Source organism: Python bivittatus, unplaced genomic scaffold (assembly GCF_059951505.1).
Source record: "Python bivittatus isolate LINGU-HERP-01145 unplaced genomic scaffold, Pbiv_v1 ctg000200_np1212, whole genome shotgun sequence".
Taxonomy (NCBI): domain Eukaryota; kingdom Metazoa; phylum Chordata; class Lepidosauria; order Squamata; family Pythonidae; genus Python; species Python bivittatus.
The window spans coordinates 4,959,718-4,979,466 of record NW_028277040.1 but is presented as its reverse complement, the minus strand read 5'-3'; the positions used below and the strand labels follow the sequence as shown (position 1 = coordinate 4,979,466).

At 38.5% G+C, this 19,749-nt stretch overlaps 1 protein-coding gene across 4 annotated transcripts in view; it reads left to right on the top strand.

Moving 5' to 3' along the window:
- The first annotated feature begins 2,464 nt into the window (after window positions 1-2,464).
- The window catches only part of ADAM23 (ADAM metallopeptidase domain 23), an 83,110-nt gene continuing 65,825 nt past the window's right edge, over window positions 2,465-19,749 (top strand). For all 4 annotated transcript variants that reach the window (XM_088135613.1, XM_088135615.1, XM_088135612.1 and 1 more), the window contains exons 1-3: window positions 2,465-3,468; window positions 4,730-4,956; window positions 19,008-19,084. In XM_088135613.1, coding sequence (XP_087991739.1) covers window positions 3,270-3,468; window positions 4,730-4,956; window positions 19,008-19,084 — 503 coding nt within the window. In that variant the 5' untranslated portion in view covers window positions 2,465-3,269. The remainder of the gene's footprint in view (window positions 3,469-4,729; window positions 4,957-19,007; window positions 19,085-19,749) is intronic.

The window sequence follows — 19,749 nt, the reverse complement described above, 5'->3', positions numbered from 1 at the left end:
TAAATAAGAAATACTAAGAAATTAGGAGTAAAAATTGAAGGGGAAAGGCAAAATATTTATTTAAGAAAATTATAGAAATAAATGGAAACTTGTATGGACAGATGAGCACAATGAAAGACAAAGAAGGCAAAGAACTAATGAAGAAAGAAGATATAAAGATGAAAATATGGAAGAACTCTACAAAAAAGATCCCCAGATCAATGATACATATCAAAGTTTGATCAAGGAACTAGAACCAGTCATTCTGGAAAGTGAAGTTAAATGGGCCCTAGAAAATAGTGCTAACAATAAAGATGAAATACGTGCCAAATTGTTTTAAAGTGGTTCTTAAACTGGGCTAATTACCCCTAAGGAGGTAATTTGGGCATGTCCTAGGGGTAATGGAGCAATATGTAATTGCTTGTTTGTGAGTTGAGGATCCAGTTTGGGACTTGCTGCTGCCAAGACACTTGTGTAAAACAAAAGAGTTAGGGTTTGGGGGTTCTTTTGGGTGGGGGTAAAGACATTATTTGAGATGGAAAAAGGGGTAATTGGGTCAAACAGTTTAAGAACCACTGGTTTAATACCTTGATAGATAATGCAGTTAATTGAGCTTTGTAAGTAAGTATGGAAAGCAGCAATGGCTGAGGGATTAAAAAAGTTTAATTCATATTCTAGTACTAAAAGAGGACAGTGTTAAAGAATGCTCAAACTATCACACAATTATAGTTATCCCACATACTATTTTGCAGTCCAAACTTCAACAGTACATTGGATGAGAACTGCAAGATGTTCAAGTTGGATTCAGAAAAGACAGAGGCATCCAATATCACATTGCTAACATCCAAGGGGTAATGAAAAATGCAAGGCAGTTCAAAAAAAGACGTTTGTTTTTGTTATAGAAAGCCGTTTTTCATCTGTAGACCACAAAAATTGTGGTTATCCCTTACCTCGCTGTCTGTTGAAGAATTTGCAGGAAGCAATAGTTAGAACAGAATATAGAGAAACAGGTTCGAAACTGGGAAAGGACAGTGTGAAGGTGTATACTGTCACCTTATTTGCAGAATACAATGTGAGAAATTAGAATTAAAATTGCTGGGAGAAAGATAAAAAACCTCAGAAATGCTGAGGATACCACTTTGATGGGTAATAGTGAGGAAGACTTAAGGAGTTTCTTGCTGAATATTAAAGAAGAGTTTAGAAGCTGAAGTTCTGCTCAGTAAAAAATACGAAGATATCAGCAGGGCAATGCTAACCAGCAGTGTCTGCAGGAGGGATCCATACAAGATGGTGGTTGAAGCTTCACCTCTTTTTACTTACATGTAATGTCAACATAAAAAAAAAGGGTGGGGCTCTAAAAGAGCTGCCATCTTGCCTGTTTTGAGTCCTCTTCCTTACTGATGCCGCTCATACCAACCCAGTGCAAATAGAGAAATTGCAGGAGTAACAAACTTCACCTTCCTAGGCTCTCAAAATTCACAGGGATGGTGACTATTGCCATGAAATAGATATCTGTAACTTGGGAGACAAAGTAGACAAAAAGCTAGACAAAATATTAAAGTGCAGAAATGTCACATGGACCACATAGTGCCATTGTCAAGGCTGTGGTTGCTGTGAAATCTGGATCATCAAAAAGGCCAAATCAGAACAAAAAAATGCTTTTGAGTTGTGCTGGGTAAAGTTATTGAGAATACATGAACTGCAAAAGAACAAATCATGCAAAACTAGATGAAGTAAAACCACTGGAAGCACTAATAGTGATGCTAAAGCTTAAATAGTTGGACAGATAATACAAAGTCACTGGAGAAAAATCTGACACTTAGAAAAATCAAAAACAGTCAAAAGGGCTGTCAGAAAACAAGCTGACTAGATCCTTTCACTGATGACAAGAAGCACAAATTTACGAAAACTGAGAGAAGCAGTTGCTGACGGACAATCCTTGTGAAATGATGTTCATTGGGTCTCAAAGAGTCAGAAGCGCCTGAATGACTTAAGAGGAACAACAAAGTTGTCAGGAGGATCAGCTTCAGCCTTTTACATTAGAAGTGAATTAGGACCAGTGTGTTGACTGTGCTGTAGGATACAAATGGTTTCTTCTTCCTATGCTCTTCTTAATCATCCCCTAGATTATGCAAATCAGCTACCTCTATAGTTTAGTCCCCTCCTTCACTAATAACAGTACAGGTGAACAAAGCTTGAGGTGCCGATCTGCAATTACTTTATTCACTGGACAGAAACTACTGAGAAGACAGACCCAGAATATGGCTGGAGAGGCACGAATCAGTTGAAAGTAAAAAGGTTGGTAACTGATGGTCCTGAGGGGTGATGAAAGCACGAGATTGGACAGCACGTCAGCTGTTAAAATAACGCAGCTTCCTTCTATCCCCTCCCCGCCTTTTTGGCTTGCCACTGCAGCAAACCTCGAGAGGAGAGGAGAGGCGAGGAGAGGACGTAGGCGCAAGAACTGCACGGGCACAACGCGGGCGGAACGCCGCATGCATTAGGGCCGGGCCGCTCGTCCCCTTTCTGAGCGCGAGATGCTGCATCACGACACCTGGCCATTACCTCCGCGGTATTCTCGCTCGCCTCTCAGGCTCTAACGCCGCCCCCGCCCTGCCACGCCCCGCCACGCCCCGCCCCGATCCTCTCACGAGCTTCAGGAAGCATCTGCTCCCCCGCCCCCCCCGCATGCGCGCTCTTTTAACTCTCCCCTCCCCCGGCTCATTCGCCCCCCTCCCCCGTGGCCGAACGGGCTGCAGCTGCTGGGCAGAAAGAATGTGGCTGGGTCTCGACGTCATCCTGTGCAGCGCGCGGGGCATTGAAAGGTGAATGGCAGAGAGGGCGAGAGGAGCGCGAGCGAGCCTCAGCCGAGCCGGCGGCAGCAGCAGGAGGAAGGCGGCGGCGGCGGCGGCGGCGGCGAGCCTTGGTGTCTTGCGGAGGAGGTGCGCCGAGGTTTGCTTTTGCTCTTCCCAGGAGGGGCGTCCGCAGACGATGGAGCGGAGGCGGTAGGTGGTAGGTGGTAGGAAGGTGTCGCGGTGGAGGCGGCGGCAGCAGCAGCAGCACCAGCACCGGAACAAAAAGCGGAGTCACTGCGCCGTGTCTTCCCCTCGCCCCCCTGCAATGTGAGGAAAGAAGTGCCGTGACCGCCGCTGCGTGAGCCGCTCGACCGTCGGCTTCTGCCACGGAAGGGGGCAGTCCCGCCGCCCCCTCCCCGATCCTCCTCACAATTCGGACGAGGCAGGCGTCTCCGTTCACCACCGCCCGCCCTGCCCCCCGGAAAGCTATGAGCCATGAAGCCGCCTGGCAGAAGTTCTCTGCGGCAGCCCTTTTCTGGCAGCTGCCGGCACCGCCGATCCTCTAACGCTCCCTTCTCAGCCTGCCTGGCGCGGCTGCCTCTGCTCAGCTTCTTCCACTTCCATCGCTTCCTTTTGGCATTCCTACTGTTCTGCTCGGGACGCCCAGAGAACTGTGGGGTCATTGCGGACACCGGTGAGTGCAGGACGAAAATGGGCTGGAATCGCCCCTTCTTCCTCCGCAGTGTGATGTTAGGAAGGCAGCCCTATTCTCCTTCGCCCTGCGATTTTATGTCTTTTTGGTTACATGCCAATGCAGATAAATAATAATCACGGCGCTCTGTTTATTCTTTCTTTCCTCGTATGCCTTTAGACCCACCTACCCCTCATCATTCCCCCTGACATATTAGTCTCTTCTGATTATGACAGACCTTATACAGCATCCTGTGTTTTGCTCCCTGTGGTGAGAAGCCTTCATGATCATTCACATATAAGTATGTGCATACCCCTTCAGATTCATTTCTATCCTGATGATAGAATTTCGTTTGATCATTTCCAGCAAATCGTTAATTGTGACTGCAACTGGATCTTCTTCCTTCTTTTCCTTCATACATTTGTGAAAAGGAGGAGAGAAAAAAACTTCATGTTCCCATGTTGAAGATCCTTGATTGGGGGGGGGAGTGTGTGTGTGTGTGTGTGTGTGTGTTATAGTGTATATATGGTACAAATACAGGCTTATGATGGTAGGCAAGATATGATCTCAAAAGGTGCTGATGCAGCAAAATGTCATTGGCAGGTTGTCAGAATTGTTATTTTTTGTGGATCTTATTTAAAAAGTGTAAGAAGTAGAGTAAAGGAGGTTTCTGTTTAGGGATGGATATTTAGGAATGAAATTAAAATTACCTGGAATATGCAAATAAAAAAGGAGCCCCCCCCCACTTAAGAGAACTCTGCACAAAGAAATATATATTTTGTTCCACATGCTATACTTAAATGTTTATTTTGAAAGAAGTCTAACTGAATTTCTTGAGATAATTCTGTTTAATAACTGTACTTAGAATTTGCATCCTTACAGGTTAAGTGAGAAGTGGTCCTTATGTAAAGGGAATTGGTTAATATTCAGTGGACACATGGATTCAGGGTTTAAGAAATTTGCAGAAGATTCACAATTTTCGTTGATCAATATTTCTGAGGAAAACTGACAGTTGTGAGGTTTGGGGTTTCATTAAAAGAGCTTTCCTTCTGAAAAATGATTTTCTGTACATTTAGATGTATTATGTAAAAATACATTGTATTAAGTACTGCATGACTGGGAAATATTTCAATAAGACGTTTTGGAGTCATGGGAATGATGATATTATCCTCCTGAAGCAAAAATAGCAGAATTTAAAGCATCCTATCTATATAAAGTGTTCAGTTCCTCTGTGATTTAATGTAGGTTTATCTGTCTTCCCTAGCTATGCATTGGAATGAAACTTTGGAAAAAACAGAAACCATCCTGGCAAACAAGGACACTGCATTTCAACAGACTAACAGTAGCAGTAGCAAAAATAACAGTTACAGCAGTGCATTCCAAAAAGAAATCACATTGCCTTCAAGACTTGTCTATTATTTGAACAAAGACTCTGAAAGTCCCTACCATATTTTGGATACTAGGACAAGACACCAGCAAAAACACAATAAGGTAAGGATTTTAAAAAAGGAACGTTCAGTACAGTAGCTCAAAATAGTCCTGTCCCTTGAGGGATTATCTTACTTTAAGAATGTCTATTCAGCAGATTGGTAATACCTCTGTACTACCATTGCTGCATTGGCTTTAGGTGCCAGGAATGGCTGTTGGTTAGTTGCGAGGTTTAGTAGCAGTACTGTAGAGAAAATCAAGGAATATAAACCATAGGTTTCTATTATATTTAGAGGCTTAGATCTTTTTCCTTTTTAACCAAATTATTTGCATTGGAGAAAGGGGCGCAGTAGAGTCTAAATAATATCTTTCATGTGTCAGGCATAGGAGACCTTGGCATGTTATGGAGCCAAATTCTTTATCGTTAGTAGGTAGATATATATTCAGTAAAAACTGCATCTTCATTTCACTTAGCCATGGCTGAACACTGTTGAAAACAATGGCACTTAAGTGCATTGTGATTCACTTGTTTCATTGTTTCAATTAAATGTTTAAATGACTAGCCTTAGTTGAATCAAGGCCTGCAGTGTTCACATATACATCAGAAAAACAATATGAATGAACTTATTACTCTGAGAGTAATTTAGAAGACTGCTTGGAATTTAGTCCATTGTGATTTTCATGTATGTTTATTAGAGTTTCTAGTCCGTTGTTTATTGTTCTCCTTCCAAAGTAATAATTAGGCCAAATGTGATTTGTCCCTCTAGTTATGATTTATTTGAGAGCACGTATTGCGGCACTTTTCTGGATGTTCCATTTCCTCTTTAAAGATAGAGTTTCAGTAGCCATTCAAATAGCCATTTCTAGATCTTGGGTTATCATAAAAATATGCTGCCTTGCTACTAGTCAAAATTATGGTTAGGTTAGGATTTAAGACCCACCCATTTGCATTCGTAATAGACAGGAGGTTTCTTAATTTTTTTAATAATGCAAAGTAAAAGACCAGGACTTTTTCTAATAATTAATAATGTGATGTGTTTTTCTTTGAATCATGAAGTCTTGACATTAACTCATAACTCATGGAATAATATGGCAGACTCCAAAAGGGATCTCCCCAAAGAAATGCATGATCAGTTCAGTAAGCAAAGGAGTGAAGCCTGTGTGCCACCTGACCCGTTGTGTGGAAGCTCAGGAGACCTTTGCTAGCTGCTTCTGATGAAACATCAGAAACTGTTGTCAGATAAAGAAAACAGGGCAATCCCAGTGGTATATATCTGTACAGGACCAACAGTGAAGAACATGAAATTAATATCTATTGATCATGGTAAACTTTCATAACAAATCCAGAGTGACAGTACACTTGACAGAGATTCACAAGGATCTGTGCTTCTTTGATCTTTTCAGATTATTTTTCTCTTCTTACTGCAGATTTCTATGTTACGTTCTATGTTACAATGCAGCTTTAGAATGCAGCCTTTAGAAGTGACTTTTTGGGAAGCAATATAAGAAATGGTGGTGCAAAGCTGATTTGGCCCCAGTGCTTGCATAACACATTTGTGCATTCCTTTGAATCATGGGGTGTGACACTAACTCATCACTCATTGCTTTTGTGTTTAAGTGTAAAACATTATCCCAAATAACAAAATTATTCCTATACTTTTCTTATTTAACAGGTCCCACCTCTTATGAATGATGATGAATTTTGTAAGAGATATATGAACTGACATAGATAATTGGTAAAATAAGTGAGGCGTGCTTAGTTTTGTGAGAATGTTATTCAGATGAGATAGAACCCATTTCTGGGGTTAAATAGTCAGTGTTTCTCATTTTCCTCCACTTGGCTGATAGATATATTGGTGCAATTGCAGCGATTCCCCCTCCTCATTCCACTATGGGATCTTGCTATTACTATCCTGAAAAAAGTAAGGATTATTGTGGGCAGCAGTGTTCATTTCCCAGATTCTGTGCCCTTCCTCTGCCCAGCAAGGGAGGAAGGCAGCTCCTTCAACAGCTTTTTTGTATTTCAGTAATTAATTAATGCACTAAGAATATAATGGTTATTAATTCTGCCTGCATTAAGAATATAGCAGTCTCTAGCTTTGCCAATGCAACTAAAAATGTTTGAAGTAATTGTTACATCTTTTAATAGCAAGTATTCCAAATGTCAATCCGTATGTAGCCAAAAAAGCATCATCCACACAGAAGAATCAGGTGTTTTCACAGGTCTAAAGATTTTACATTAATTTTTTAGGGAAAAAAATGGGGTGAGGGGTGAACAGTTTAGTGAGGACTGATCATGAGGACCAATATAAATATAAAGAATGGAATAAAATGGAATATCCCGGAAAGGTCCCTGACTGGCTGAAGAGGAATATACAATACTGCAATATTTTGCTGCATTTTCCATGTTTTAACTTCATCAGTCCCACTGTATAGAAGCCTTATGAAATGGCCTTGGGAGAGTTACTAGAATAATCTAGCTCACAGCATTGTTAATACTCATTATCCTGAGCTCTCTGGAGCACATCTTTCAATGCGGCAACCGACAGTATATGGAGCAAGGTTAATATAATTGTTAAATTAATTATATGCCAAGGCTTGTGTAAGTGGAAACAGAATAGTATGATTAACTAAATCCTAAGAGATTTTAGTTGAGGAAGAACAACAGGAGCTGCTGGTGGTCAGTGAAGCCAATGAATGATTCAGCAGAAAGCGATTGTCAGAGTAAAGCAGCTCTAAACATGTGTCAGAGATGAAACTTTTCTGCTAATGCACTATCCTGGAAGAACTTCAGTTGGCATCTCCATTTCTGTATAACACAGGCTTCTTTGCAGGGCATCCCTTGAATGCACTTTCCACTTCTTGGAGGGAGCAGGGATACTACTGAGACATGTGTACAGTAGTGGATGTTTGCCCATATATAAATATAGGTAGGCTGAAACTCTTTATTTCTCCTAATAATTCATACCACCTAATTCCTTCTCTTTTGACTGTCAATAAATAAACTCTTAACACTTTGAATCATACCTGCTCTTTGTGGGCTCCTCTACTTATCTGAATGTCTGTTTTTAAGAGTCACGATTTCAATCCTGAAAAGCAACCCACTCCTAAATGAGGAGGAGCCATCTCAATCTGAGAGATCAGTGGAAGTTCTAGAATCACATTCCAACATCAAGCCTGAGGTGGAACATGCCAGATAGGAACATGAACAGAATAATGATAGAATCTTGAACCAAAGATTCCTGAACAACAGGACTTCCTTTGTCTGACTTTTGAGGGATCTGTCTTATCTTTACTTGGATAAAGTAAAGCCCTAATGGCTGCTTGTCACTGCAGATCATAAGGAAACAGATAGAATAGTGCTAGTTCCAGAGGTAAACTCCTTAATGATTCTTCATTTTTCAGGATCGATGTAGAGAGTGTAGTTGTAGTAGTCTTACCTAAAAGGAATAGATAAGGGACCATTTGGACTCCATACATTGTTGGACAAGTTGTCAGCTCAGAATTGTCTGGAAACCTGCTACCTTGTTGTGCCCCTCTAATGTTTCCAGTGGATTCATGGTTATGGTAACGCAATAGGTCTGCTTGCATGCAAATTGAGATCTTGGGAAACTTAGTAGCCTTTACCTTTAGGAATTCCTGATGGCTACAGTTCTGCTAATATCATGTTCGTTTGATATTAGATATTCTTTTCAAATAGAGGAAAGGTCTTTGAATGTTTGCAGGAATTTTAAATTTTAAATTATTTATTTATTTATTATTAGGGATAATAATATATTTAACATAATTTAATATCTAATAAAATAATATCACAAAATGAGTTCTTCAAAACTTTCTCAGAAGTGGATATTCTGTAAACAACTAAAATATTTGGAGAGAAGAGAGGTAAAGTTAACAAAGTTGTAACTGACTGGGGTTCACACATCATACTAAGATCATTTGTTTAATTGTGGTTAACTGAATAAACCATAACTGGCTGGGTTAACAATGCAGCCCAGTTTAATGTTTGGATCAGATTCAAGTCTTTACCTGATTCTCCAGAAGTCTTCTTTGCTCAACCTATCTCATGAAGTTGTTGAGATAAAATTAGGTGAGATTGCTGTATGGATTACATTGTGGCCTCAGAAAAATGAGGCATAAATGCAACAAGCTACAGACTAAGCTATAATGATTTGCAAACCACACCAGCTAGATCTGTACAATATACTATGCCCAAACCAAATTTAAGGCTTAGGTGTGATGGGAAAACCCAGCCATTCTCTTAAGATAGAGTTTGATACATGTAGATTAGTATCTGTTATTTTTATTTTTTTTAATTCAGGTTGTATCCAGGGTTGTTGAAAGATAGAAACATTTATGAGAGTTATAAGTTTTTACATATATTGTTTACATACATTCTTACATACATATAGAGAGAGAGAGAGTGGGGGAGGTATATCAAAAATAAGTCAGGCCTCATAGACCACTCACAATTTATTTTATTAATTAATATTAGAGAGCTAGTTTTGAGTCGTGGTTAAGGCACCAAACTAGCAACCGAAAAACCGGGAGTCCTAGTCCCGCCTTAGGCACGAAGCCAGCTGGGTGACCTTGGGCCAGTCCCTCTCTCTCAGCCCTAGGAAGGAGGCAAGGGCAAACCACTTCTGAAAAACCTTGCCAAGAAAACTGCAGGGACTAGTACAGGAAGTTACCAGTAGGCAAAACTTACTCAAAGACATAAAATAATAACAACAATGTTAATGATAATTACCAATGGTACATCATTTTATAAAAATTCTATTTAAGACTGGAACATAATGTGAATTTCAATCCTTTCAACCACATATTTTCTCATTGATCCATTTGTATACTATGATCAACATTTTTAGCCCATTTTATAATACACTTGTTCTTCTGTCTCAAATTTCAACAAAAATGTGTACATGTTAGCATGGTCATCATTTGTACATAATTCTACTTCAAACTCAGTCTTACATTGTTCAAAACCATAACATCTTTAAACCTTTCTGATAATTGTATATAGGAAAACCATTGACACGTATATCCTTCTGTTATCAAATCTCTTGATTTTATTTTACAATTTCCTTGAGAAAATTCTAGTATATCACAATAAGTTAACCATCCATGTTTACTTATCATTTCTTGTCTATAAAATGCTTCTTGTGCTGAAAGCCACAAAGGTGTTTTCGGGCACAACCTAGATTTATATTTATTCCATACTCTCAAAATGGCCCGCCTGACATAATGATTTTTAAAATGTACATTAACCTTTGCTTTGCCATACCATAGATACCCCATTCTCAGATCATATCCTAAGTCCAAAAGCCTTCTGTTTCTCAGCAACACCCACTCTTTCATCCAAACTAAACAGGCAGCAAAATACAATTTCAAATCTGGTAGACCCAATCCTCCTCTTTCCTTTCATCTTGTAATACCTTATATTTAACTTGGGTTTTTTTCCTCTGCCATACAAATTTAGATATATCCTTCTGCCATTGTTTAAATGGTACATCAATTGTTAAAACGGGAGAAATTGTCTAGAATGCATAAAGGTACTTTGAATTTATGCTGGAAATGTGAGCAGCATGAAGGGACATTTTGTCATGTATGGTAGATATGTAAAAAAGCTAAAACAAATTGAATACAAATACATACACTAATTCAGAAGATTTTAAAGACTAATGTAGAATTGAAATCAGGTTTTTCTTTTGGGATTAATGGACAGACAGCTAAAAAAAAAGCCATAGAACTTTGTTTTTATATATGACAACTGCAGCAAGTTTACTATATGCTCCAAAGTGGAAAGGTTCGACACTACCCACAATAGAGGAATGGTTGGTGAAGATGATGGAACTGGCTAAATTAATTTCCTTCAGTAGAGAAAAGACATTTTTCTACATATATAGATATCAAATATCTACATTTATGGCTGACTGGAAACCCCTGACTTTTTGCATGAAACAGGAAAAAAAATCACTTATGTTTTGTGTTTTTGATTATTAGAGAAAAAAGATAATAGGGAAAAAGTGAGCTTTTTTGTAATCATAGAGTAAGAGATAATTCTGTAATTGTATTTGCTGCAAAAGAAATCAGAAGCTTCTTCTATTTCTTTTTCTCTCTTTTCTGTACTTTTGTCTTTTTCTTTCTCTCTCTCCTTTTTCCCTTTGTTTTCTTTATTCTGTATTAGTGTTTGTAAGTTTTTATCTTCTTTTTAAACCTTTTAATAAAATTTATAAAATAAACGATGATGATGATGATGATGATAATAATAAATATTCTGAGAAAATATATATCTGAGAAAATGTTACTGGCCTTAGGAACGTTCAACGGTCAAATGAATGTGTCAAATGAATAAGTGTTTAGAAAAAAATAGCAACCAATTTGAACATTTAATGTAATTTACGTAATATATTGTCTATGAGGCCTGACTTTTGGTACATCCTGTGAGAGTGTGCACACGTGTGTGTAAATAGATAGATGTAATATCTAAGACTTGCTCAGACTAATAATAGATTATTCCTATCTGTCTTTCTCTGTGTCCTTCTTCTGATTTTGTAGTATATCAGCAGTGTGCCATGTAATCAAGATCTGTATTAATTCTGAATCCCTCTTGTCTTATGGAAACCTTCCACCACCACCACCCTTTTCCAATAACAGGCTTTGGCTTGAATTCTCCTGGTCTTGATTTTCTCAGTGTTTGGAATATAAAACAGTTGATTCATGATGCAGGTTTAGACTCTTGCCTTAGGCTTTCCCCCACCTGTCAGTGATAGGTTTCCTTCCTCCTGTCCTCAAGACAACTGGCAAGCACAATGCTTTGAAAAATCTCTGCCTGACCCCCCAACCCATATTCTTTTTTGCCATGTCTCCAAAACAAGGCCAAAATAATTGCTGCCCTCACACAAGAGTGGAGGTTGTGGCTGCTGTGGGGGAAGCATGCATGTAAGGGCAGGTGAAGGGAAGCAGAGAGGAGGAGGGATGCCAAAGGATCCCTGCCTCCTTACGTTTTTCTCTTCTCCAGCAATCATGGAGGTTGTTCACTATTCCTACCTGAGCCTAAAAAGAAAAGGACTTTCGATACTGGGGAGGTTCTGCTCTCTCTAGGAGCCAAAGCAGAAATGGACTCGGAAGCTCAGAGCACCATGGCTAGAATGGAGGGGGCAGTCAGGCTAACCGGAACTCCAGAGATCACCAGCCCCATAGTGGTTGTATTTTGTTTTCCAATGGAAAACACCACATTCCTGTGGGATCACTTTGATCCATCTTCAACCGTTGGAGTGGCAGGCTGGCACCTGGATGGAGGTTTTGTTGTGAGGACATCCCCTCACCAAATGGTTGGCTGGCCATCTCAGCACTGGGCAAGGAGGGTATGGGGATAAGGCCTTATTCAGGGTTGAAGCTCAATGGCCAAAGAGAACATGTTGCACCACAAGAGCTGTGTCAAGATTTCCTACCCCTCTCCATCAATAATATCTAAGATGGACAAATCATACAGCAACAAATGTTGGGAATGTCATGAAACAGAAGGAACATTTCATCATATGGACATGTAAAAAACCCAAAAGTACTGGAAAGACATACATAGTATAATACAGAAAATCTTGGAATTTAAATTTGAAATGAAACCACAACTTTTCCTGCTAGGCATAATCTCAGAAAAAATTAACAAGAAACATCATAATTTAATCAGATACATGCTTATAGCAGCAAGAACAAATTTTGCTCAACACTGGAAGAAATACATAATTCCAACAATATGATTGGGAATTTAAACTTGGAGAATGTGCAACAATGGCAAAACTAAGCAGTATATGTACACAATAGAAATTTAACCAAATTTCAGTAAGAATGGTTCCCATACATACAACACATCATACAGCATGGCAAGTATAATCGGTTGCAGTCTGGCTTCTAAGGGAGCCTAAATGACCACAAATATTGCAGATTAGCAGATGTATAAAAGGGGGGGGGGGAGTCAGAAACCCAATAGTTATTTTTTTGTTTGTATTAATTTCTTCTTTCTTTCTTCTATAATTAAATTTGTTCTGTTTATTTTTTCCTTTTATTAATATATGTGTATACACACAAACACACACACACACACACATATACTAAGTAACAATACAAGGAAGACTTTAATAAGTAATTAGCTTAAGATCAAAACCTCTAGTATATAACAATTATTTTGATGCGAGCTTTAGTATTCTTTTTCAATGTAATATTCAACTTTGGATGAAAAAGCCAAATAATTTTATACTTGTAGTATTGACACCCTAAACTTTAATTAACACTGATAGAATATTTTTTTTCTTTTCTATTCTCAATATGCTAAGCTATCTAAATAATTGAATATGAATAATTGTCAAACATACTGTACAAACATCCCTGTATTGCAGCAGCATACTGCATTAAGGTTTATAACACCATAATAAAAAGGGGGGGGGGAATTATAATCCTGACCTTTTAAGAGGTGTACGTGAAAAAAGAGCTGGAAATTATCTAGTAACTGAGATGGATGCTATCTGAGTTTGCGGGCCCACTAACCCTCCTGCCAGGTTTATTTGTGCTCTGTTTATAAACAAGGCCCAGTTTTGTTTCATGACTTCCCCCTCTTATGAACTGAGTTGTGTAGTGACATGGGAATGGATGTTAATACTCACCACTATTAGATCCAGATGATCTAACTATGCATAGGATTTGTTCGTGGGTGTGTTTAAATAAATTTAAAATTTTACTTATATTTTATTGTAATGCTTATAAATATTTTAAGACATCACAACATATGCTTTCTTTATATCTTTTTAGGTTTTATGAACATAACCTACTAAATTTCTCAAAAGCTGACTGTGTAAATATATATGCTTCCTAAAGCATATATATGCTTTAGCTGAAAAATGGGTAATTACAGGTTTGATTTTTGACATAGGGTCCATTTCAATTGCCTAATTTGATGTCTTTTGTTAATTTACTATGGGATTAATTTTGAGAAATAATGCTTTTCAAAATGGTGAGCATTTCACCCTGCAGCACTCTTTCTATGAGTTTTACCATGCAGTTCCAAGGTACCAAATTTTGACCAAATGTATGTATATGCAAAATATGAAGACATATTTTCAGTGTCTGTCTCTGTGATATAAACTTGCGCAGCCCTTTGTGGATCTGTATTCAGATCTGTATTATGGATTCACTGGAGAGAACTTTCAGATGAGTTTTTAAAGAAGCTGCATTTATAAAGCCGAACACTGGGACTGCACTGAAGGGGGGGGTGATTTAACTTTTTCCTTTCCATTATGGTACTGACAAAAATGGCCTCCCTCCCCCAGCAGCTGCTTATATCAGGAGAAGAGGATCTGTTAGCACCAATAGAAACTTTTCACTGGTGTGACTAACTTTGATCGAGGAAGGTTTCCTTAGGGCTGTGGGGGAGGGGAGGGTTAAACTTTCCCTCCCGATGCCCTGAGATACTCCCCAGTATTTGCTTAGATTCCGGGTGACTGCAGGTACCACTCGTGGTGTGCCCATTTGGGGAGAGGCTGCAGGACTGTTTGGAACTAAGCAGGGACAAGTTAATTACATCCTAAAGGGTAAGATGTTGCATTTTTAATTTGGCAAAAGTCGTACAGATTTAAGATTAAATACATTCTGGAATAATTTAGAATATGAAATCAAATTAAACAAATTCTGCTTTTTCCTCTGTTTAAGGCAATTTGTACTATAAATACCTAAACAAAAAGATCATATACATAGATTTACTTACCTCACAGGGTTATTCTCGTGGGGAAAAATAGGAGGAGGGGGCACCGTATGCATCGCCTTGCATTCCAGTATCAAAGTTGGGGTACAAATCTAATAAATCAGTCAATAAATTATTGTATATAAAGAAGGATAATTCTTCATTAATTATATACAATAATTAGGAAAAAGGTCAAGCGGTTGTTTTGATTGTGTTTTTGGCTGCTGTGGAGGGTGGGAGTTGATGGGTTTTTTGTATTGGATATTTTACTCTGTAAGCTGCCCAGAGTCATTGTGTGTGAGTTGGGCTGCCATATAAATTTGTTAAATTAATTATTTTAAATGTTAAAGTAATTATTTTAAATAAATAATTAATTCACAGAAAATTAACACAGGTAGTCCTTGGTTAACAATGGTAATTGGGACTGAATTTCCATCACTAAGTGATGTTGTAAACTGCAATGCCATGTGACTACATTGCTTAGCAACGGCAATCCTGGCAGTCGCTGTTGCTGTCATTAAGCGAGGATCACAGATTGTTAAGCAAGGACCTCCTTGCAAGTTTCTGCTGGCTTCCGACAAGCAAAGTCGATGGGGAAGCAGGCAGGAAGTCACAAGTCCCAGACGACTCACAAGCAGGCCAGCGGGCAGGTAAGTGGCTGCGGTGGTACAGTGTGAGCACAGTTGGGTGTGGAGTGGGTGCTCCCGGGGGTAGAAGGGCACACAGGCAGCTGCTGTGGTGCCATACAAGTGCAGCCAGGCCAGGGGTGGCTGCTGCCGGGAATGGGAGGGTGCGCAAGCAGTGAAAGTGGGAGCAACTTACAGGAATGATTTACGACCTTCCCTGCTGGCTTCCCCATTGCCTTTGCTTGTGGGAAGCCGGCAGAGAAGGTTGCCAGTGATGATCACATGACTGTGGGATGCTGCAATTATCATAAGTGCATGCCAGTTGCCAAGCACCCGGATCATGATCATGTGACCAAGGGGGTGCTGAGACAGCCGGAACTTCAAGGACCAGGTTTAAGTACCACTTGTTCAGTGCCGTCTTAACTTCAAACAGTCACTGAATGAGTGGTCATTAACCAAAGACTACCTGTATGCCTGCAGTGTCCCTTTCTAAAGGACTCTGTAAATTTTTGTAATGTTTAGAAACAATCTGTGGAATAACTTAATACTATTTCCAAAAGAGGAACATTTAAGGTATGCCAAGAAGAAAGTGTTCTGTTTGAATGAAACTGTTCGGAAACTTTTTCTGATAGCAGAGAATGTATATACATCACCTGCTGTTGTAATGTGTCTAATATTCAGGAGAAGAAACCAAGAAAAGAACAAAAATAAATATTTAAAAAATTTTTTAAAATACTTTAAAAAATATTTTTATTAGAAATTTTAACAATAGTAAAAGATAATACAAAGTGAAATTAATAAAAAAAGAAAAAAGAGAAAAAATGAAAAATGCAGAAAGAAAAAGAGCAAAAGAAAAGAGAAAGAGAAAGCAAAAAAAGAATAAAGAAGTGACTTCTGATCTTCTTTACAAATACAAGAAAACTTAGTATTTCTCTACCCCTTTGATATTATATTACATAAATCACTTCTTCCCATATCCCAACCCTTATTCATCCACAAATCCAAAAACCATTCAACATTTCTGCACAGGATCAGCAAAAAGTCCATAAAGGGTATCCAGAACTTTATAAAACTATTTCTTATTTTAACCTTGATCAAATAGGTTAACTTTATATTCCTTTCTTTTGCTCCTAACATTCTTAATCTTTACTTCATTAAGAAGCTGTCATAGGATTTGATCTTCATCCAAATTTTCTTTCTCCCATCTTGGGAGTTTCTTCAAGGCTTTAACAATTTTCTTTTGTAAATCCAATAAGGAGTCATTAACCAGGTCATTTTTCATCACTTGGCTTATCATTTCTATTTCCACTTCAGTTTTCATCTCTGTCTTATACTCCACAACTTATATTTTATTTTCTGGTATTTCTGCATAGGTTAGAATATGTTTTACCTCTTCATTCTGTTGGTCTGTAAATTTTTCCAAATTATTCTCCTTCACATCTTTCATTTCTTCTTTAAAATCTTTTTTGAATAATGCTTTCGCAAGTACAGATATTGCTGCTGTCACTGTAGCTGTGAGCTTCTTTCCCATTTCTTCAAAAATCCTTTGAAATGTCTCCAATTTAAAGGCAATATCTTTATCTGTAATTTTTACAAGTGTCGCTTCTAATTATCAAATTCAAAAGTAAAAAGCAGGCTTTTCTTTCTTTCTTTTTTCTCTGCCTGGGGTCTTTAGTCCCCTCTAGTGTCTCATTTCTGTATCACATAGTCTGTCTCAAATTTCATTTGCTTCAGCTTATCATCTCTTTCCTGAAAGACTAAACAATTTCTGTTCCCACGAAGATACTGTTTTGTTTTTAATTATTTCAAAAGTCTTGTAGCAAGTCATAATATTTCAAATATTAAATCAAATATTTCAAATTTGTCTGGTCCCTTAGTTGTTTCAAACTTTCTTGGATTAAATTCTATTTTTTGCCATTTATTTTATATCTTTAAATTGTTAGTTAATGTGTGTGTGTGGGGGGGGGTTCTGTTTAACTAAAGGGGCATTGCTATGCCCCTTAATCGTCTCTGGATTGCTGCAAGTAGTAAGGTGTTTCTGAGATATATTGTGGAACTGCTAGATAGTTGATTGTATAGCAAGCATGTTAATTTTGTGTTACAACAGTTTAACAGACTAAGAATTCATTTTGAGTCCAGACTCAACTAAAAGTGCTGCTAAGTAGCTTGAAAGCAAGTTACCTAACATATATTTTTTCTATATGTGCCTGCTAAACTATTGATAGGCCCATCTCTCATTCTGCCAATTTTTGAAGTGCTCCTGGTGGGAACAAAAAAGGTTTTTTTAACAGCAGCATTGAGATTTAAAAGTCTCATCCTTCAGAGATTTATTTGGTTCTTTTTCTTGATACTTTTCTCACCAAAATCATTTATAATTAAGTAGCTCTTTCATCTAAAAGTAATCTGCCAGCCATCGTGCTCAAATTGTAAGTGTTGTTTTAGGTATGATTTGAGATTTTGATGGGTTCTTATTCTATTTGCATTGTATTTTTAATGGACTGAAAGCATGTACAGCATTAACAGGAACCCCAGTCACAAAAGCAGAAATGGCCAGAAATGTAAAACTGCAGAAATCCTATTGGTAAAAATGGTCAGCTATGTAAAAACTCAGAAGCCTATTGGTAATCAGACTGCAGACCTGCTCTTTCATGGGGAATGACCCCATCTATAGCCAGTATTGATGTGGTTTTAGATCCTAAATATTTTTGGACAAATAGAAATTCTGTCCTGCTTGGATTAAGCCTAAGCTTGTTTCCAGACTGTCATAGGCTCCAGACAGCAGGCTAGAACGTCCACAGTGTATCTAGTACAGCCTGGGGTGGCGAGATACTGTACAGTTGAATATCATCAGTGTACTGATATCTCATCCCAAACCAGCAGCTTTGTATAGATGTTAAATGGAAGTGGGGGAAGACCTGGGTTCTATAGAACATCTTTAGGCTCAATCTCTCTTCCTTCCTCCATTACTGACTAAAACTGCCTCAGTGGTAGGAGTGGAACTACTGCAAAATTGTGCCTTCAACTCTCAACCCCCATAAGCAGTCCAGTAGATTACCATGATCAATAGAATCAATAGCTGCTGAGAGATCGAACAGGTCTAGGAGGGGAGAACTCCCATTCTCCAGGTGTCTAAGGTAGGTCATCTACCAGAGTGACCAATGCTGATTCTATCCCATGCTTGAGCCTGAATCCAGTCTGAAAAGAATCCAGATAATCTGCTTCATTTAAGACCCTGTGTAGCTCAGCCACCACTAGAACCTTTTCTGCGAACTTCCCTAATAAGAAAAGGTTGAAGATTGGTTGATATTTATCAGGTAAGGCTGGATCAAGATATGATTTCTTCACCACTGCCTTTTTCAAGGCCAATAGCAACACGCTCTCACTTCATAGGAAAATTAACCATCTCTCAAATCCAGCCACCCATGACCCCTGCTCTCCAGTACTCAAAGAAGCTAGGAAAACCATGGGTGCAGCTCACAGATAGTGGTGTCCACATTACGAGGATGCTATCCACTTATTTGGTTTCTACAAGCTTAAAAACATCCCAGATAGCTTTGCCAGATGTGCATGTAAGATTTACATAAGACTCAGTAGTATTTTTCCATATTATTTTTGCTCTGCATTTCGTGACTGCAGCTGGGTAAGATCCTAATGAGACAGATTGATATGGATAATTTGATGAAATAGCCAAGTTTTTCTTATGCATGTTTTTTGTCTCCATTTCTGCCCTCACATTCATCTCTTCTTTTCTTTAGGCTGTGCATCTAGCTCAGGCAAGTTTCAAGATCGAAGCCTTTGGTTCTAAGTTTATTCTTGACCTCTCACTGAACAAGTAAGTTTATATTTGTGGTTTTTATTTACTTTGTTCATTATAGTAGTCATTTTAATTAAAATAAGTATTTTAATGAAAGGAAAAGTTCATACAGTATACGCATTTCCTGGAATGTTACAAAGCTACAGTCAGGACTCCCACTCCAAACATTTCTGCAGAGAGATAACACAGCAGCAGGCAATTAAAGATTTCTAAATAACCTCTCTTTTTTTGTTCAGATCCGGATGACAAAGGCCACCAGATATCTTAATTTTTAACATATTTGGCATGCTTGGTGTCCTTCAGCACATTGCCAGCAAATTTCACAGTTGCGGTTTCTGAATAACTATTTATTCTATGAGCTTCAAATTGATGTAATCTTCCATTGTAAAATCTTAACATATTTTGTAAATTGTATTACGGTGAGTTAGGTAACTTCACCTGGTAAAATCACATACAATAAGCATTACAGATGAAACCGATGTAGCTGGTTGCTGCTCTTTTCTTACTTAAATATCTTGGTAAAAGTTGCTACACTAGCAGAGAAGGAAGGACAAGAAAGAAGCAGAAGAATCTGGGTACAGGTAGTCCTCAACTTACGACCATTTGTTTAGCGAACATTCAAAGTTATCATGGCAGTGAAAAAAGTGACTTACGACCAGTCCTCACACTTAATAACCGTCACA